The 17,141-nt window shown below is 46.8% G+C and overlaps 2 protein-coding genes across 2 annotated transcripts; both read right to left on the bottom strand.

Moving 5' to 3' along the window:
* Positions 1 to 841: 841 nt before the first annotated feature.
* Nlrp12 (NLR family pyrin domain containing 12) lies at positions 842 to 10,978 on the bottom strand. The gene is given in 15 exon segments (XM_052160329.1): positions 842 to 962; positions 964 to 1,005; positions 2,660 to 2,741; positions 2,744 to 2,791; positions 4,777 to 4,880; positions 6,937 to 7,210; positions 7,213 to 7,378; positions 7,380 to 7,475; positions 7,478 to 7,565; positions 7,720 to 7,896; positions 7,898 to 7,969; positions 7,971 to 8,013; positions 8,016 to 8,575; positions 8,577 to 8,598; positions 10,924 to 10,978. Coding segments are annotated over 15 exon segments (1,950 nt in total).
* Positions 10,979 to 15,799: 4,821 nt separating this feature from the next.
* Positions 15,800 to 16,774, bottom strand: LOC127667235 (olfactory receptor 49-like). Its single transcript, XM_052160207.1, has one exon. It carries the CDS (start codon positions 16,772 to 16,774, stop codon positions 15,800 to 15,802), a length of 975 nt encoding a protein of 324 aa, XP_052016167.1.
* Between the last annotated feature and the right edge of the window lie 367 nt (positions 16,775 to 17,141).

Below are 17,141 nucleotides of genomic sequence, written 5' to 3'. Positions count from 1 at the left end.
AACCAACCAGTACCCCAGAGCTCCCAGGGACTAAACCACCAACCAAAGAGTACACATGGAAGGACCCATGGCTCCAGTCACATATGTAGCAGAAGATGACCATTTCAGACATCAATGAGAGGAGAGACCCTTGGTCCTGTGAAGGCCTGATGCCCCAGTGTAGGGGAATGCTAGGACAGGGAAGTGAGAGTGGGTGGGTTAGTGAGCAGGGGGTTTTCAGAGGGGAAAGGGGATACATTTGAAATGTAAATAAAGAAATATCTATTTAAAAACAAAAAAAAGTGTTTTTGAATTTTTAAATAAACTTCTACTTGAAATACCTTTAAAAAAAAAAAAAGAAAGAAAGGGGCTGGAAAGATGGCTCAGCAGTTAAGAGCACTGATTGCTCTTCCGAATTTCCTGAGTTCAAATCCCTGCAACCACATGGTGGCTCACAACCATCTGTAATGAGATCTGACGCCCTCTTCTGGTGGGTCTGGAGACAGTTACAGTGTACTTACATATAATAAATAAATATTAAAAAAAAGAAAAGAAAAAAAAAAGAAATCTTGGGGCTGGAGAGATGGCTCAGTGGTTAAGAGCACTGACGGCTCTTCCAAAGGTCCCGAGTTCAAATCCCAGCAACCACATGGTGGCTCACAACCATCCTTAATGAGATCTGATGCCCTCTACTGGCATGTCTGAAGACAGCTACAGTGTACTTACATATAATAAATAAATCTTTAAAAAAAAAAAAAGAAAAGAAATCTTGAAAGATGCTGTTTCTAGAGCTAGTGAGGAAATGAGAGACACCAGGCCCTCAGTGCCAGAGAAGAGAGAGCTAAGGCTGCTGAAGTCAGCGTCACTCACAGGAGGGAGGACCTGGATGCCTGAGGCCCTCACCCGGCAGAAGCACCCCAGAATCCCCAAGGTCCTTCAGACCCAGGTTCAGCTCCATCAGGCTCTGGGTCATTTTGAGAGTCCAGATCTTCACAGGAAACTTATCCAAGGTGGCAGATCTTCAGCCTGCATAAAATCCAGCTCAGTAGACAAGATGGGGGACCTCCTGGGGGCACTACATTTATCCTGTGTCCTTCCTGTCTCCAGAGTTAATGTCCTCGGCAAGCTGTGTGGCACATACTTGTGGCAGCCACTGGCATTCCGTAGACATAGGCATGAGTATGCTCTGTTAGAGACTAGTCTGGGCCCAAAGTAAGACTCTGTCTCAAAAAGACAGGAGTTAAGGGTGTAACTCAGTAGCAGGACACTGGCTCGATACATGCAAAGTTCTGGATTTGATTGCCAGGACCAAAAAAACAAACAAAAAAAAACCAAACAACCAGACAAACGAACAAACAAAAACCCAACAACAACAACAACAAACCCAACCAAAACAAAATAAAACCCCACGGAAAACACAAAAACTGTTCAAGGTGGCAAATAATGATATTACATGTATCAGGTTTTATATATATATATATTTTCAAACTACACTTAAAAATATTTGTGATGTCAAATGTGCTTGAGCAAGTGCACATACAGCTTTAGTCTTAAGTCCTAGCACACAGAAATCAGAGGCAGATGGAGTCCTGTTGAGTTCTGGGTTTGTCTAGCCTATGTACCAAATATCTGATTAGTCAAAGATATACAATGAGACCCATTCTCAAAAAATATTTTGTGGATATACATATGTAAATGCCCACAGCAACAAGTGCCTTTAACCACTGAACCATCTCTCCAGCCCCTGAGGCTTGGGTTTTTGTTTTTTGTTTGTTTGTTTGTTTGTTTGATTGATTGATTGATTAATGATTGATTGATTGATTTTTTTTTTTTTTTTGGTTTTTCGAGACAGTGTTTCTCTGTGTAGCCCTGGCTGTCCTGGAACTCACTCTGTAGACCAGGCTGGCCTCAAACTCAGAAATCCACCTGCCTCTGCCTCCCAAGTGCTGGGATCAAAGGCGTGCACTACCACTGTCCGGCTCAAAGACTGATTGATTGATTGATGCAGGAACCCATTGTGGGCAGAGTTGCAGTCTCTGTCCTGACACAGTATGACCCCTGGCACTGAACTCAGGTTGACGGGCTTGGTGACTGGTACCTTTAACCACCTCATCAGCTCCTACAGGTATTTTTTAGTAAGACTCCTTTTTATTGGGTAAAACAAACAAGACCGGTATATGCCTCATCATGCCTTTGGGGTTATGTATGTGAAGATCAGGTTTGTATTTCCTCGGTAATAATCCAGACCATTACATTTAGCACATCAGGTTTGATGGCAGGTGCTTCGCCATCTTTCTGACCCCTGCTGTCATATTTATTATTATTATTATTATTTTTAAATGTATGGAGTTAGAGAGATGGCTTCAAGGTTAAGAGTATTGGCCCAGAGGACCCAGGTTCTAAGATCCTCTAGGACTGGCTTTACGGATGTGGGTGCTGGGTAATGACCCAGTCCTTTTGTGAAAGCAACAAGGGTTCTTAACCTCTGAGCCATCTTTCCAGTTCCCTTTTATTTCAGGCTTAAGTAAGGTGCCAAGAGCCAGAAAACACCCCATTGGCAACAGCCCTGCCTCAGTCTCCTGAGCGCTGGGATGAAAGGTAACACCAAATGTTACAAATTTGTCTACTTTGATTCCACACAGACAGACCCGCCCTCTGGGCTGGACCCAGAAGAACTCACCACAAGGTCTGGAGCCTACAGACTGGGTGCCTTAGCCCTTGACACTGTGACTTCAGCCCCAAGTTCTCCAAGGGGTTTCCATCAGATCCAGTTCTACCAGATGTGAGTTGTTGCTGAGAACAGAAGCCAGAGCTGTAGACCAGGCTGGCCTCGAACTCAGAAATCCGCCTCTGCCTCCCAAGTGCTGGGATTAAAGGCGTGTGCCACTACTGCCCAGCTTGTCTCTCTTTTTAAAGGTCACACATACCTCTCCCTTACCCCTTTTATTTTTGTTTTGATCTTTCTTTTTTTCTTTCTTTCTTTCTTTCTTTCTTTCTTTCTTTCTTTCTTTCTTTCTTTCTTTCTTTCTTTCATTTCCTTGAAACAGAATTTCTCTGTATACTCCTGGCTGTCCTGGAACTTGCTCTGCAGAGTAGACTGGTCTCAAACTCTGTAGACTGCCTGCCTCTGCCTCCCAAGTGGGGGGATTAAAGGCATGTGCCACCACACCTGGGTTGTTTCTCCTCTTTTTTTTTTTTTTTTTTTGGTTTTTTTGGATTTGTTTTTTTTTCTGAGACAGGGTTTCTCTGGGTAGCCCTGGCTGTCCTGGAACTCACTGTGTAGACCAGGCTGGCCTCAAACTCAGAAATCCCTCTGCCTCTGCCTCCCAGAGTGCTGGGATTACAGGCGTGCACCACCACCGCCTGGCGTTTCTCCTCTTTTAATCTGATATAAAATAAAGGAGAAGTTCCTGGGTCGTTGGCAGAGCCATTAAATTGCACATTTGTAGTCCTGGGTTTCTGTCCTGAGAACAAAGGAAAGAAAAAAAAGATTATAGCTATTAAGGCTTATGTGGTGGTGGGTCTAGTATGGAGTTTTTTGAATCATAAAAATGGTGTAGAGGGACTGACTGGAGAGATGGCTCAGCAGTTAAGAGCACTGACTGCTCTTCCGAAGGTTCTGAGTTCAAATCCCAGCAACCACATGGTGGTTCACAACCACAGGAACTGAGATCTGATGCCCTCTTCTGGGGAATCTGAAGACTGCTACAGTGTACTTACATATAATAAATAAATAAATATTAAAAAAATAAAAAGGTGTAGAGGCTAGATACATGCATGACTCAGTGTGTAAAGTGAAGATATGGGTTTTATCCCCAGCACCACAGGAAAAATCTGGAGGTGGCTCAGTGGTAGAGCTCTGCCTAGAATCCCCCAGGGAGGGGCTGGGGGCGTGGCTCAGTGGTAGAGCTCTGCCTAGAATCCCCCAGTGAGGGGCTGGGGGCGTGGCTCAGTGGTAGAGCTCTGCTTAGAATCCCCCAGTGAGGGGCTGGGGTGTGACTCAGTGGTAGAGCTCCTGCCTAGAATTGCCCAGTGGTGGGCCCTGGAGTAGGCTGAGGCAGGTGGATTCCAGGAGTAAACTCCAGGCTGTTTTAAGAACTTGCTTCAAAATATAAGTCTGTAGGGCTGGAGAGAAGACTCATTGGCTAAGGGCACATATTACTCTTGCAGAGGACTGAAGTCCTATTCCCAGTACCCATGTTAGGCTAGCTCACAAGTCTAGTTCTAGGTGATGTAATGTCTGTCTATGCTTTTCATATAAATAATAATAATGATAATAATAATAATAGTAATAAAATATTTAAAAAGCTATAAGCCTAGCATAAAATCACACACCTTTAATCTCAGCACTCTGGGGGGATGGGGGCGGGGCAGGGGGAAGGCAGGTAGATCTCTTGAGTCGAGGCCACAGTGGCTTATATAGACAGGTCCAGAGCGGCCAGGGCTACATAGCGAAACCCTGCTTTCTTTTGTTTTGTTTTGTTGTTGTTCTGCTGTTTTGAGTGGAAGAAGAGGGTCTAGAGAGACGGCTCAGTGGTGAAGAGCACCGGATGATCTTCCGAGAGACTGGGGCTCAAGGCTCAGCATCCAAATGGCAGCTCACAACTTTCTGTAACTCCTGTTCCACGGGATCCGACACCCTCACCCGGACATACAAAATAAATTACATATATATTTTTAAAAAAAATAGAAGGAGAGGCTCCTCTCCGGTGGCACAGTGCCACAGGAGGCATGGCAGACAGACATTACCTTGTGTGTTCTTCTTGGCTGAGCCTTACGGGAGAAGGTGGTGCAGACAGTGAGGAACGGAACTGCAGTATAAGACCAGTTTGATCAGGTTGGTGCAGACAGCTACTGAGAGGGGAGCACTGTAGATGTCAGGAAGTGTGCTCCTTTCCTGTCTGCGTAAAGGCCAACCTGCAGTTTAGTAGTCCACGGAATCATTGTGGCTGACACAAATATTCCATTTAGCAAATCGGGAAACATTTTCGCCTCTTTATATAATGTTTCTTCTCCCCTTGCTGTTTTCAACTTTATGTCGAACTCCAAGACACTTAAATTATTCTTTTTTTGTTTGTTTTGTTTTTTGTTTTTTTTTTTTTTTTTTTTTGGGGGGTTTGGTTTTTTGGATTTTTTTTTTTTTTCCGAGACAGGGTTTCTCTGTGTAGCTCTGGCTGTCCTGGAACTCATTCTGTAGACCAGGCTGGCCTCAAACTCAGAAATCCACCTGCCTCTGCCTCCCAGAGTGCTGGGATCACAGGCGTGCGCCACCACCTCCCACCTTATTTTATTTTTTAAAAGATTGATTTATTTATTATAAGGACACTGTAGCTGTCCTCAGACACACCAGAAGAGGGCAGCAGATCCCATTACAGATGGTTGTGAGCCACCATGTGGTTGCTGAGATTTGAACTCAGGACCTTCAGAAGAGCAGTCAGTGTTCTTACCCACTGAGCCATCCCTCCAGCCTCCCTCCAGCCCCCCTGAAAAGTTTTTTTTTTTTTTTTAAGATGTATCTATTTATTACAGATACAGCAATCTGCCTGCCTGTATGTCTGAAGGTCAGAAGATAGCACCAGATCTGAGCCACCCACGATGCGGTTGCTGGGAGCTGAACTCAGGGCCTCTGGAAGAACAGCCAGTGCTCTTAACCACTGAGCCACCTCTCCGGCCCCTGGAAAGGTTTGTAGTAACAGATTCTCCCTCTCTTGAGCTCCAATTTAGTATCCGTGAGTATTGATTAAGCACATGTCCCTGCTCTTGCACTATTGGCATTTTCCTTTCTACAGAGGGAAAACCTGCATGTTTTGGAGACCACTCGTATGCTGATTGGACCCCACTGAGTATGTAGAGACGGTCTTAATGTTTTGACGCCCTCCTGTGCGGGGCCCATTCGCAGCATTTCCTCCTAGTGCCACTAGGTGTCGTAGCACCATCCAGCTTCCCTGTGTGACGACAAAAAACATTTCCACAGATTTCCTGGATGTCTGTCTGGAGAGCCAGGGAGAGAGAAGAAAATCCTTGTCTGGTGGTCCTGCTGATGATGCACATTTGTAACCCAAACACCCGAGAGGCTGAGGCAGGAGGATTGAAAGAGTGAGGCCCTGTCAAAACAAGCTGGGTTTGTGGTGCACGCCTGTAGATCCAGTTCTTGGGAAGTGGGAGCTGGAGGATCAGGGGTTCAATTATCAAATTACCAGCTTCAGTTACACAGTGAGTCGGAGGCAAACTTGAGCTACACGGGACCCTGTCTCAGAAAACAAAAGCAGGCCAGTGAGATAGCACACCAGGAAAAGAGCAGAAAACCTACTTCAAAATTTTTTATTTTATTATTTATTTATCTATCTATCTATCTATTGCTTTTCTTAAATGTATTTATTTATTACATGTAAGCATACTGTAGTTGTCTTCAGACACCCTAGAAGAGGGCATCAGATTTCATTACTGTTGTGAGCCATCATGTGGTTGCTGGGATTTGAACTCGTGACCTTTGGAGGAGCAGTAGGCGCTCTTAACCGCTGAGTCCCTATTTATTGCTTTCTTGAGACAGGTTTTCTCTGTGTGTGGCCCCAGAACTGCCTGTCCTAGAACTCTGTAGACCAGGTTGACCTCTAATTCACAAAGAATCTTCTGCCTTGGGTCCTTCCCACCCACCCCATTCCCCCCCACCCCATTCCCCCCCCATCTCCTCCCCCCCCCCCCCCCGCCGCCATCTCCATGGTGAAAGCGTAGACATACAGACACACAGAGACACATAGAGAGACAGAGAAATACATGCACGTGTGCGCATGTGTGCGCATGTGTGCGCAGACAGACAGACAGACAGACAGACAGAGGATGTAATCATAGAGACAAGGAGACACAGGCACACAGAGAGACAAAGACAGAACACAGAGAACACACAGAGAGACACACACACACATACACAGAGAGACACAGTCACACACACAGAGTCACTGAAAGTGGCTCAGGGCCTGCTGGATGAAGTCTTCCTCCTGGATCTCACACAAGCAGCTGATTAGCTCCAGGGAGCCATGCCGCAGGGTGGAGCCTTCACTTCCAGCCTTGCTCCGATCCACGATCCACACCAGCGCTTCCTCCTTCACCTGAGGGGAGACGGACCGGCTGAGATTCCTCTCGAGGTAGCGTCTCACCTCTTCATTGAAGAGGCCAAACAGAAAGCAGACCGTGAGGGCCAAGAAGTCCCTTTCCGAGAAACCATACTCAGCAACGCTCTCCTTGCCTGCTCTCCGCCATGCAGTGCACAGCACATGGCTGTGAAGAATTCCTGGAGACTCAGATGGATGAAGCTGTAGAATTTCTCCCTCGTGATGTCCTTCTGGAATATGTTCACGTTGAGGACAGAGAAGGCATCTGCTCCATCTAGGCAGTGTTTCCCTGAGATCCTGTTTGTCAAATAGAATCTTCTGATTCCGGAGGCCCTCTGCAGCCAGAGAGACCAGGCCTCTCGGGTTGGTTGGGACTTTGAAGGTTGGGGGGTCCCTAACTTGGGCTGCATCCGGCTCAGAAGGCAGAACATATAAACTGCTGTGGAGGTCCTAGATGTTTGTGTTAAAAGTTTCCCACTTTCCCTGGGCAGTGGTGGTGCACGCTTGTAATCCCAGTACTCTGGGAGGCAGAGGCAGGCAGATTTTTGAGTTTGAGCCCAGCCTGGTCTACAGAGTGAGTTCCAGGACAGCTAGGGCTATACAGAGAAACCCTGTCTCGAAAAAAAAAAACAAATCCAAAAAAAAAAGTTCCCCACTTTCCAGCTGCTGCTTTAGGCGGGTGCAGACCACCCAGGACACCGTGGGAACAAAACCATAGGTAAAGAGGGGCTCACAGTCCATCAGGAAGCCGAACACTGGGCTTGCTTGTCCAGTGTTGTGGAAATATCTGTAGAAATATTTCTTCCTCAGAGAAGCCCAGGATCTCCACGTACCTGGGGTGCTCCATCAAGCCGTGCAGCCTCTCCAGTGCACAGGGTGCCGAGCAAAGAGAGCTGGGGCAGAAGTAACCTCCGGACCAGACTCCTAGGAGTTCCGTAGGTCGTGTCTCCTCCCAGCAGAGGCACCAGGGACCCTGAGCATCGTGGAAGGAAGGATGGAGCTTATCGAAGCTGCCTATGATGAATAGGAGACGATCAGGAGCCCGGATGAGGTCCTTGAGGGGTGTACCATGCTCCGTCCAGCAGCTAGAGATGAGGTCATGTACGCTGCACTGGGTGTGGTTTCTGTTCAACTCTCTGCAGCTGATATAGAAGCTGCAATTGAACCGGTCTTGGAAAAGCCTCCCATCCGTCCATTCCAACATCACTCTGTGGGTAGATGTGGCTTCCGCATCCCCGCTGCCCATTGTAACACCCCTGTGCGTGCGTGGTGGCTCCGGCTCTAAGAGGGTCTCTATTTGCATAGGGCTAGCCTGGTGGCCCCTGGTTCTGGAGTGTCCCCACCCTATATCCAGAAGTTTCTGCTGTGCCCATAGAGGATTTGGGTGTCCCTTTACCAGGAAAAGCCAAGTGTAACGATGGCTCAGGTTCACACATTTGCCTAGTCATGCATTGTGGTCTTCCGTTAGCCGGAATTTCCTTCCGACAGTCTTTGTAGGTTGTCTGGAAATCTAGTAGAAAGAAAGGAAAGGTCAGTGGAATAGCCATTAGCAGATTTTTTGAAAAAAGATTTTGCCGGGCAGTGGTGACACACGCCTGTAAATCCCAGCACTCTGGGAGGCAAAGGCAGGCGGATTTCTAAGTTCGGGGCCAGCCTGGTCTATAGTGTGAGTTCCAAGATAGCCATGGCTAGACAGAGAAACCCTGTCTCGAAAAAAACCAAATCCAAATAAATAAATAAATAAATAAATAAATAAATAAATAAATAAATAAATAAATTTTTTAATTTAATTTGCACTTTTCAATGTGTATGGGTGTTTTACTCAAACACCTCGTGCCTGCCTGTGCCCCCAGAGGCCAAAAGGCATTGGTTGGATTCCTAAGGCTGAAGCTTCAGACTTGCTACGTAGATGCTGATGATCAAACTCAGATCCTCTGGAACTCCATCTCCTGCTTTCTTTCTTTCTTTCTTTCTTTCTTTCTTTCTTTCTTTCTTTCTTTCTTTCTTTCTTTCTTTCTTTCTTTCTTTCTTTCTTTCTTTCTTTTTTTTTTCGAGACAGTGTTTCTCTGTATAGCCCTGGCTGTCCTGGAACTCACTCTGTAGACCAGGCTGGCCTCGAACTCAGAAATCGGCCTGCCTCTGCCTCCTAAGTGCTGGGATTAAAGGCGTGTGCCACCACTGCCCGGCTAAATTTTCTTAATCACTGAACCATCTCTCTGAACCCAGTATATCTTCCCCTTAATTAAGACAGGGTTTCATGTAGTCCAGGCTGGCTTCAAACTATATGTTCAAAGATGACTTTTGGTCTTCCTGTCAATACCTCACACAAACTGGGATTACAGGCCTGCACCACCACATCCACTATATGATGCTGGGGCTGAACACAGGATTTCATGGATGCTAGGCAAGTTCTCAAACAACGGAGCTATGGCCCCACCCCCTTCACTTTTTGTGGTTTGAGATGGAATTTCATATTTTTCAGACTGACTTCAAACTAGCTGTGTAACCAGGACAACTTTGAATCACTAAACCTGTTGTTTCTGCTTCTCTAGTTCTAGGAATTACAGGCACAAACCACTCTGCTTTCCTTCCTTCTTTCCTTCCTTCCTTCCTTCCTTCCTTCCTTCCTTCCCTCCCTCCCTCCCTCCTTCCTTCCTTCCTTCCCTCCTTCCTTCCCTCCCTCCCTCCTTCCTTCCTTCCTTCCTTCCTTCCTTCCTTCCTTCCTTCCTTCCTCCCTCCCTCTTTTTCAACTATAGTCTTTCTCTGTAGTTCAGACTGGTTTGTAACTTTTCTTGATCCCCCTGCCTGAATATCCTCTACCCCCTGCCTCCCACCCCTACCCTCGCCCCTACCCCAAGTCCTGCAAACCCTGTGGTTACTAGGGTAAGCCACCACTCGATGTTATCAGCAAATCACAATGAATTCAGGAGCTACCAAGCGTGATCTGTTGGCTACTCGTTCTTTGAGCCAGGTCCTCTGAACAGTTTCTAGCTGTAATCTGAGAACCCTTCTCCTGGGAAGCTGAGGCACTCAAGCATAGCTCTGTGAGTACACATTCCTTACATTTGTTGTACAGCAATCGATTCTTCTGACTTAAAACAGTCTTCCCCAAGAGATCTTATAAAGCCCAAATGATGTCTTCCTGGAGAGGCTCATAAGACTTGAGGAGCTAATGACACTAGGCTCAAGAAGTTCATGAAATTTACAAGACTCACGAAACTCAGAAAGCTCCAGGGTTCACAAGGCCGCTCCCTGAGTTTATGTAAGCAATGAGCATGGCTGGAGAAGAGACGCTTCAATGGAACTCTGTAACAGTTGAATGGGGATTTTCTGGGAATCAACATTTGAGAATCACAGGGTGGGTGTGGGAGTGGAGAGATGATTTAGCAGTTATGGGTGTGTAATATTCTTTCAGAGAACATCTATAATCAGTCCAAACTAAGTTTAAGCTTGCTACAATCTGCCTTAGCCTCCTCGGACAACGAGAGTACAGGCAACTCACCCAGCTCCCTCCCTTTCTGCTCCTGAACTGTGGTTTGTTTGTTGAGAAGTAGTTTGATAACTATCTCTTACCCACAAAGCGGCAAGTCTTAGGACCTCAGCGAAGAACCTGTCACCCCAGCACTTGGAAATTAAAGGTGGAAGGATTAGCAATTCAAGTCTAGCCTCAGCTACATAGTAAATTCCACGCCAGACAACAAACTAAAAAACTTGACATGGCTGACATAGAGCCGTTGGCTGAATCGGTAAAGTCTGGCGGAGATGGCTCAGCCAGTGAAGGCACTGGCTGCTGAGCTTACCAGCCTAAGTTCAGTCCCAGGTCTCACACACTGACCTCCATAGTGTCCTAGGGTCTTCACACTTGTACGCACCAAGGCACATCCAAACATGTGCGTGAGTGTTGGTACCCACAGAGAGGACAGGCATCTGATCCCCTAGAGCGGGAGTTACAGGTGAGAACTGAAGAGTGGAGGTGCTTTTACTCAGTAAGCCATTCCTTCAACCATGCTTTTCTTCTGTTAGCTTTCCTTTTCCTTCCTCCCTCCCTCCCTCCCTTCCTTCCTTTCTTTTTTTTTTTTTTTTGTGTATGTGTGTGTGTGTTTTTTTGTTTTTTTTGTTTTTTTTTTTTTTGGTTTCTCGAGACAGGGTTTCTCTGTGTAACCCTGGCTGTCCTGGAACTCACTCTGTAGACCAGGCTGGCCTTGAACTCAGAAATCCACCTGCCTCTGCCTCCCAAGTGCTGGAATTAAGGGTGTGCACCACCACCATCCTGTTTTATGTAACTCCCCCCCCCCCCCAGGGTTTCCTGTGACCCGAAAAGGCCTCCACCTCACAATAACCTTCAAATTTTGATCCTCCTGCCTCTATCTCCCAAGCATTGGGATTACAGACATGTAGATTTTATGTTGTGCTTCAGATCAAGCCCAGGGCTTCATGCATTCAAGACAAGTGCTCTACCAACTGAATGACCCTCTGAGCTCCTAAAGAAAGGTAATCATCATGCCTGTAATTCCAGCACTTGGGAGGCAGAGGCAGGTGGATTTCTGAGTTGGAGGACAGCCTGGGCTACACAGAGAAACCCTGTCTCGAAAAAGAACAAAAACAAACAAAAACAAAAGTTAATAGTGCTTTTTTTTTGGGGGGGGGGGGTGGATTTGGTTTTTTTCAAGACAGTGTTTCTCTGTATAGCCCTGGCTGTCCTGGAGCTCACTCTGTAGACCAGGCTGGCCTCAAACTCAGAAATCTGCCTGCCTCTGACTCCCAGAGTACTTCTTTTTTTTTTTTTTTTTTCTAGAGACAATGTTTGACTTTGTAGCCATAGCTGGCCTGCTATGTGCTACATAAACCTGATGAATCTTGAACTCACAGAGATCCAGCTACCGCTGTTTCTGGAGGGCTGAGGTTGAAGGGGTGTGCCACCCTACCGGAGTGCAGTGGGCAAATGACATACAGAGCCTACATGTGGAGGTGAAAGAGCGAGTTTTGGGCCTCAGTTCTCTCCTTCCACTGTGGACTCTGGGCATCAGGCTTAGCATCTGGTCATCAGCAAGATCTTTAACCACCGAGCCATCTCGCCGGCCCTGAACATGTTCTTACATATTGTTTGTTTCTGGGTTGGCAACTTGGACAGCAAACGTTTATTGTGTTGGAACTTCTGACTCTCAGCTGGCCAGACTCTACAGTCAGCCTCCTCTTCTCGTTTCCAGGATTCTGCTTCAAAACCAAAGAGGAGTGAATGTGGAAAATATGGTAAGACAGGCAAATGTGATATTTGAATTTCCAAGGCCCCCTGCTAGAGAATCCAGATGGGTATTTTTAGAATTGGAGATGAATTGGCAGTTAAAGCTGTTCTCATCTGCAATGAGAGGAATTTCATTGGATGGGTGGTAAAGGCATGTTTCTAAAATGTGACTAGAGTCAGCATCTTGGATTTGACAGACTGTTTTGCTTCAGGGAGGAGAGGCACCTACCAGTGATCCTTCCATGAACTACAGGCTAAGAAATGATGAATGAGGCTGGGCAGACCTTTAATCTCCAGCACTGGAGAGGCAGAGGGTGGCAGAACTCTGAGTTCAAGGCCAGTCTGGTCTACAGAAGGAGATCTAGGACAGTCAGGACTGCACAGAGAATCCTTGCCTGGGGGCGGGGGGAGAAAGGAAGGAAGGAAGAAAAGAAGGAAAGAAAGAAAGAAAGAAAGAAAGAGGGAGGGAAGAGACATCTCAGTCAGTGTTTTGTTTTGTTTTTTTGTTTTGTTTTGTTTGGGTTTTGGTTTTTTCAAGACAGGGTTTCTCTGTGTAGTTCTGGCTGTCCTGGAACTCAGTAATCCTGCCTCTGCCTCCCAGAGTGCTGGGATTACAGGCGTGCACCAGTGTTGTTTTTGAAACAGTGTCACATCTTATCTTAAGCTACTGAAGATGACCTTGAACTTCTGACTCTCCTGCCTCCAGCTCCTGAGAGCTGGGATCATAGGCATGTAAAGTAGCCATTCGTGTGGTACAGAATTCCTGTGGTGAAGCTGTGTGCCTGGGCAGTTGGAGGCAGTAGCTGCTTCTCACTGCAGAAGCTGCCAACCCAGGAGTTTCAGATTCCAAGGAGCTGGGACGCTGCAGTACCAGTCTGGCCTGGGAGATGTGGAGTCTCCTGCCGTGCTCTAGTCCTCAGTCTGGAATGGAAGCCTGGAAATACTGGCTGTGCTAGGGAAGGAATTGGCAGCAGTTGCAACAGGGAAGGCCAAGGGAGTCGTTTGTTACACCCTTTTCATCTGAAAGGCTATGAGAAAGTGCCATTCACACTCAGGGTGAGCCTTCCTGTTGAGGCTTGCTACTTAGGTGATTCTAATTTGCATGTCACAATATGCATTTGCATGCTTGTTACAATTATGGACAAAACAGGGAGAATGGCTACAGTCTGTAGTGTTTGATCCAATTTCCTTACTGTTTACTAAAGTCTTCCTGTTTCAGGATTGAATCACCACCCCACAGGACACTTGTTAACAATGAGCTTTAAGACTGAGCTGGGCAGGTGGCACACTCCTTTAATCCCAGCACTCTGGGAGGCAGAGGCAGGTGGATTTCTGAGTTCGAGGCCAGCCTGGTCTACAGAGTGAGTTCCAGGACAGCCAGCACTACACAGAGAAACCCTGTCTCTCTGAGAGGGAGAGACAGAGAGACTAAGAGACAGAGACAGAGAGATTTAAGACTGGCCCCAGAGCACTGATTTCTCTTCCAGAGGTCCTGAGTTCAATTTCCAGCAACTACATGGTGGCTCACAACCATCTGTAATGGGATCCAATGCTCTCTTCTAATGTGTGTCTGAAGACAGCTGCAGTGTACTCATATAAATAAAAAGTAAATCTTTAAAAAAGGTAAAAGATTGGCCTGGATCATAAGAATCCTTCATCTCACACCTCACATACCCTGCCTTCTTATATATTTTTATCTTTTGGAGACAGTGACTTGTGTAGCTCAGGCTGGCACAAAATTTGATATATAGCCAAGGATGACCTCAAATCTTTTTTTTTTTTTTTGAGACAGGGTTTTTTGGTGTAACCCTGGCTGTCCTGGAACTCACTCTGTAGACCAGGCTGGCCCCAAAATCAGAAATCTGCCTGCCTCTGCCTCCCAAGTGCTGGGATTAAAGGCGTGCACCACCACCGCTCAGCTGACCTCAAATCTTTGATGCTTTATAATCACTCTTAGCAATACTAAAATTATAGGCTTGCTTTACCACAGAAAGCACCAACAGCTTTTAAGTTAGTATAGGTTGCTATTTTTTTCTTCCCTCATCAATAAAACATGCCTACACTGGGAGACTAGAGAGATGGCTCTGTAGTTGAGAAGTACTTAATGCTCTTGCAGAGGATTTTGATTTCATTCCCAGCACCCATGCTAGACAGCTCACCACTGCCTGTAATTCCAATTCAAGGGGAATTAATGCTCCCTGTTAGTCTCAGAGTGCACCTGCATGCACGTGACTCAAACCACATGCATACGGTCATATAAGTTTAAAAAAATTAATACGTATTTTCATTTTCTATGTATATATGTGTCTTACCTGAATATATATATATATACACATATATACATTTTCTATGTATATATGTGTTTTACCTGAATATATGTATAGGCATTAGATGCATGCCTGGTCCCGAAGAAGCCAGGAGAGGGTGACAGAGACCCAGAAACTGGAGTTGAAGACAATCAACCAGTGGGATCTGGGAACTGAAGGAAAGGTCTCTGTGAGAACTACAGCTACTTAAAGACTGAGCCATCTCTCTCTTCAGTCCAATTTTTTTAAAAAAGGTTTATTTATTTATTTTATGTATATGAGGACACCATTGCTCTCCTCAGGCACACCCCAGAAAATGGCATCAGATCCATTACAGATGGTTGTGAGCCACCATGTGGTTACCGCGACTTGAACTCAGGACCTCTGGAAGAGCAATCAGTGCTCTTGACCACTGAGCCATCTCTCCAGCCCCAGTCCAAATATTTAAAAATCTTAGAAACTAAGAGTTCAGGGCCAGGCATAGTGATTCATGTCTTTAATCCTAGCATCCAGGAGCAGAGGCAGGCAGATCTCCATCAGTTCTTTAGTGGACTGCTCTACATAGAGAGTGCCAGCACAGCCAAGGCTACATAGAGAGGGGAGGAGGACAATGATGATACGAAGAAATTCAAGGGCATCCTTCGTTACAGAATAAGTTGAAGGTTAGCTTTCATTACACAAAAAACAAATAAAATTTAAAAATAGGTCCAGGTTTCATAGCGTGTTCCCCAAATCCCAGCCATCAAGAGACTGAAACAGAGCCAGGTGGTGGTGGCGCACACCTTTAATCCCAGCACTTGGGAGGCAGAGGCAGGTGGATTTCTGAGTTCAAGGCCAGCCTGGTCTACAGAGTAAGCTCCAGGACAGCCAGGGCTACACAGAGAAACCCTGTCTCGAAAAAACCAAACTAAGAGAGGGGTGGGAGAAGAGGGAGAGAGACTGAGACAGGAAGATAAGAAAAATAGAGGTTATCCTCAGCTATTTACAAATTTTTCAAGCCCAATCTACAGAAAGCACTTCTCAGAAACAAAAGAGGTGGGTGGGCAGTGCAGTTCAATGGTGGCGTATCTCTAGCCTTTGAGTGGCTCCAGGAATATTTTCACACCGCAAACAAGTCACAAGCAGCCACGATAAAAATAAACCAATTGCAACCCTCTGCAGCCTTATGGTCTGAATATCTTGGAAGAAAACTCCCTTCCCCTGAGCAGCAAATCCTTGCACACTCTGTGGACCAGTTGGTTCCTGAGGCAGTAGATGAAGGGGTTAAGCAGGGGTGACACCGTGGTGTTGAAGAAAGCTATCCCTTTGTTGAGGTCCAGCCTTCCTGTCTGCGTGGGGTTGAGGTACATGATGATGCAGCTCCCGTAGCTCATTGACACCACCAGGATGTGGGAGGAACAGGTAGAGAAGGCCTTGCTGCGACCCCCGCTTGTAGGCAGACGCAAGATGGTGCTGATGATACAGCCATAGGATAAGGTTGTGATCAACGTGGCAGTGAGCAGGGTGCAGACAGACACCAGGAAGGCCACCAGCTGCAGAAGCCTGGTGTCTGCACAGACCAGCTCCAGCAAAGGGGAGCTGTCACAGAAGAAGTGGTTGAGGACGCGCGGTCCACAGAAAGGGAGCGACAACATCCAAGCAAACAGCCCAGGCAGGGCCAGGAGGCTGGCTGCCCAGCAGGCCAGCACCAGGGCGGAGCACACGCGGGGAGTCATGAGTGCTGGGTAGCGCAGTGGCCTGCAGATGGCCAGAAAGCGGTCAGTGGACATCACTGCCAGCAGCAGGGTCTCCACAGCGCCCAGGGTGAAGTAGAGTATCATCTGCGCGAAGCAGCGGTGGCGTGAGATGGCTCCGCGCGCGGCCAGCAGGTGTGCCAGCATCTGTGGCGACACGGTGGACGTGAAACCCACCTCAAGCAGGGAGAAGTGACGCAAGAAGAAATACATCGGGGTGTGCAGGCGGCGATCCGCCAAGGTGAGGGCGATGATGAGCAGATTCCCCAGTAGGGTCAGCAGGTAGGCGACCAGGAGGACCCCGAAGAGGAAGAGCTGGAGCCCTCGCTTGTCTGTGACTCCCAGAAGCACGAATTCCAACACGGAGGTCTGGTTGAGTTTGGGGATAGGCGCAGGGGCCTCCATCTGCTAGGGCTGTGGGGAGTCTGTATGAGTCTCAGTAACTTCAAAATACTGTGGATTCAATGTCTGTCACAAAGAGTACTGGAGTTAAAATACATGATACTTAGAACTGCATTTGTAATATGTCAATACCACACCAAAGTGAACTCCTACATGCCCTACATGAAAATGATGGGAAAGTATTAGACAACTGTAATGACACACCCCTCTAAACCTCGCACTTGGGAGGCTAAGGGGGAAAGACCAGGATTTCAAGGACATCCTCAGCTACATAGGAAATTGGGGGCCACATGAGATCCCATTTCAAAAATCCACAAGGAAGGAAGGAGAAGGTTGAGGAAGAAGAATAAGAGAAGGAGGAAATAGCAGA

The sequence above is a fragment of the Apodemus sylvaticus genome, chromosome 1, assembly GCF_947179515.1.
Source record: "Apodemus sylvaticus chromosome 1, mApoSyl1.1, whole genome shotgun sequence".
Classification (NCBI taxonomy): Eukaryota; Metazoa; Chordata; class Mammalia; order Rodentia; family Muridae; genus Apodemus; species Apodemus sylvaticus.
This window is presented reverse-complemented; position numbering and strand designations above follow the sequence as displayed.

Bases quoted from the DNA above. Each gene is read 5' to 3' on its own strand.
- LOC127667235 (XM_052160207.1), bottom strand. From the start codon at position 16,774: ATGGAGGCCCCTGCGCCTATCCCCAAACTCAACCAGACCTCCGTGTTG.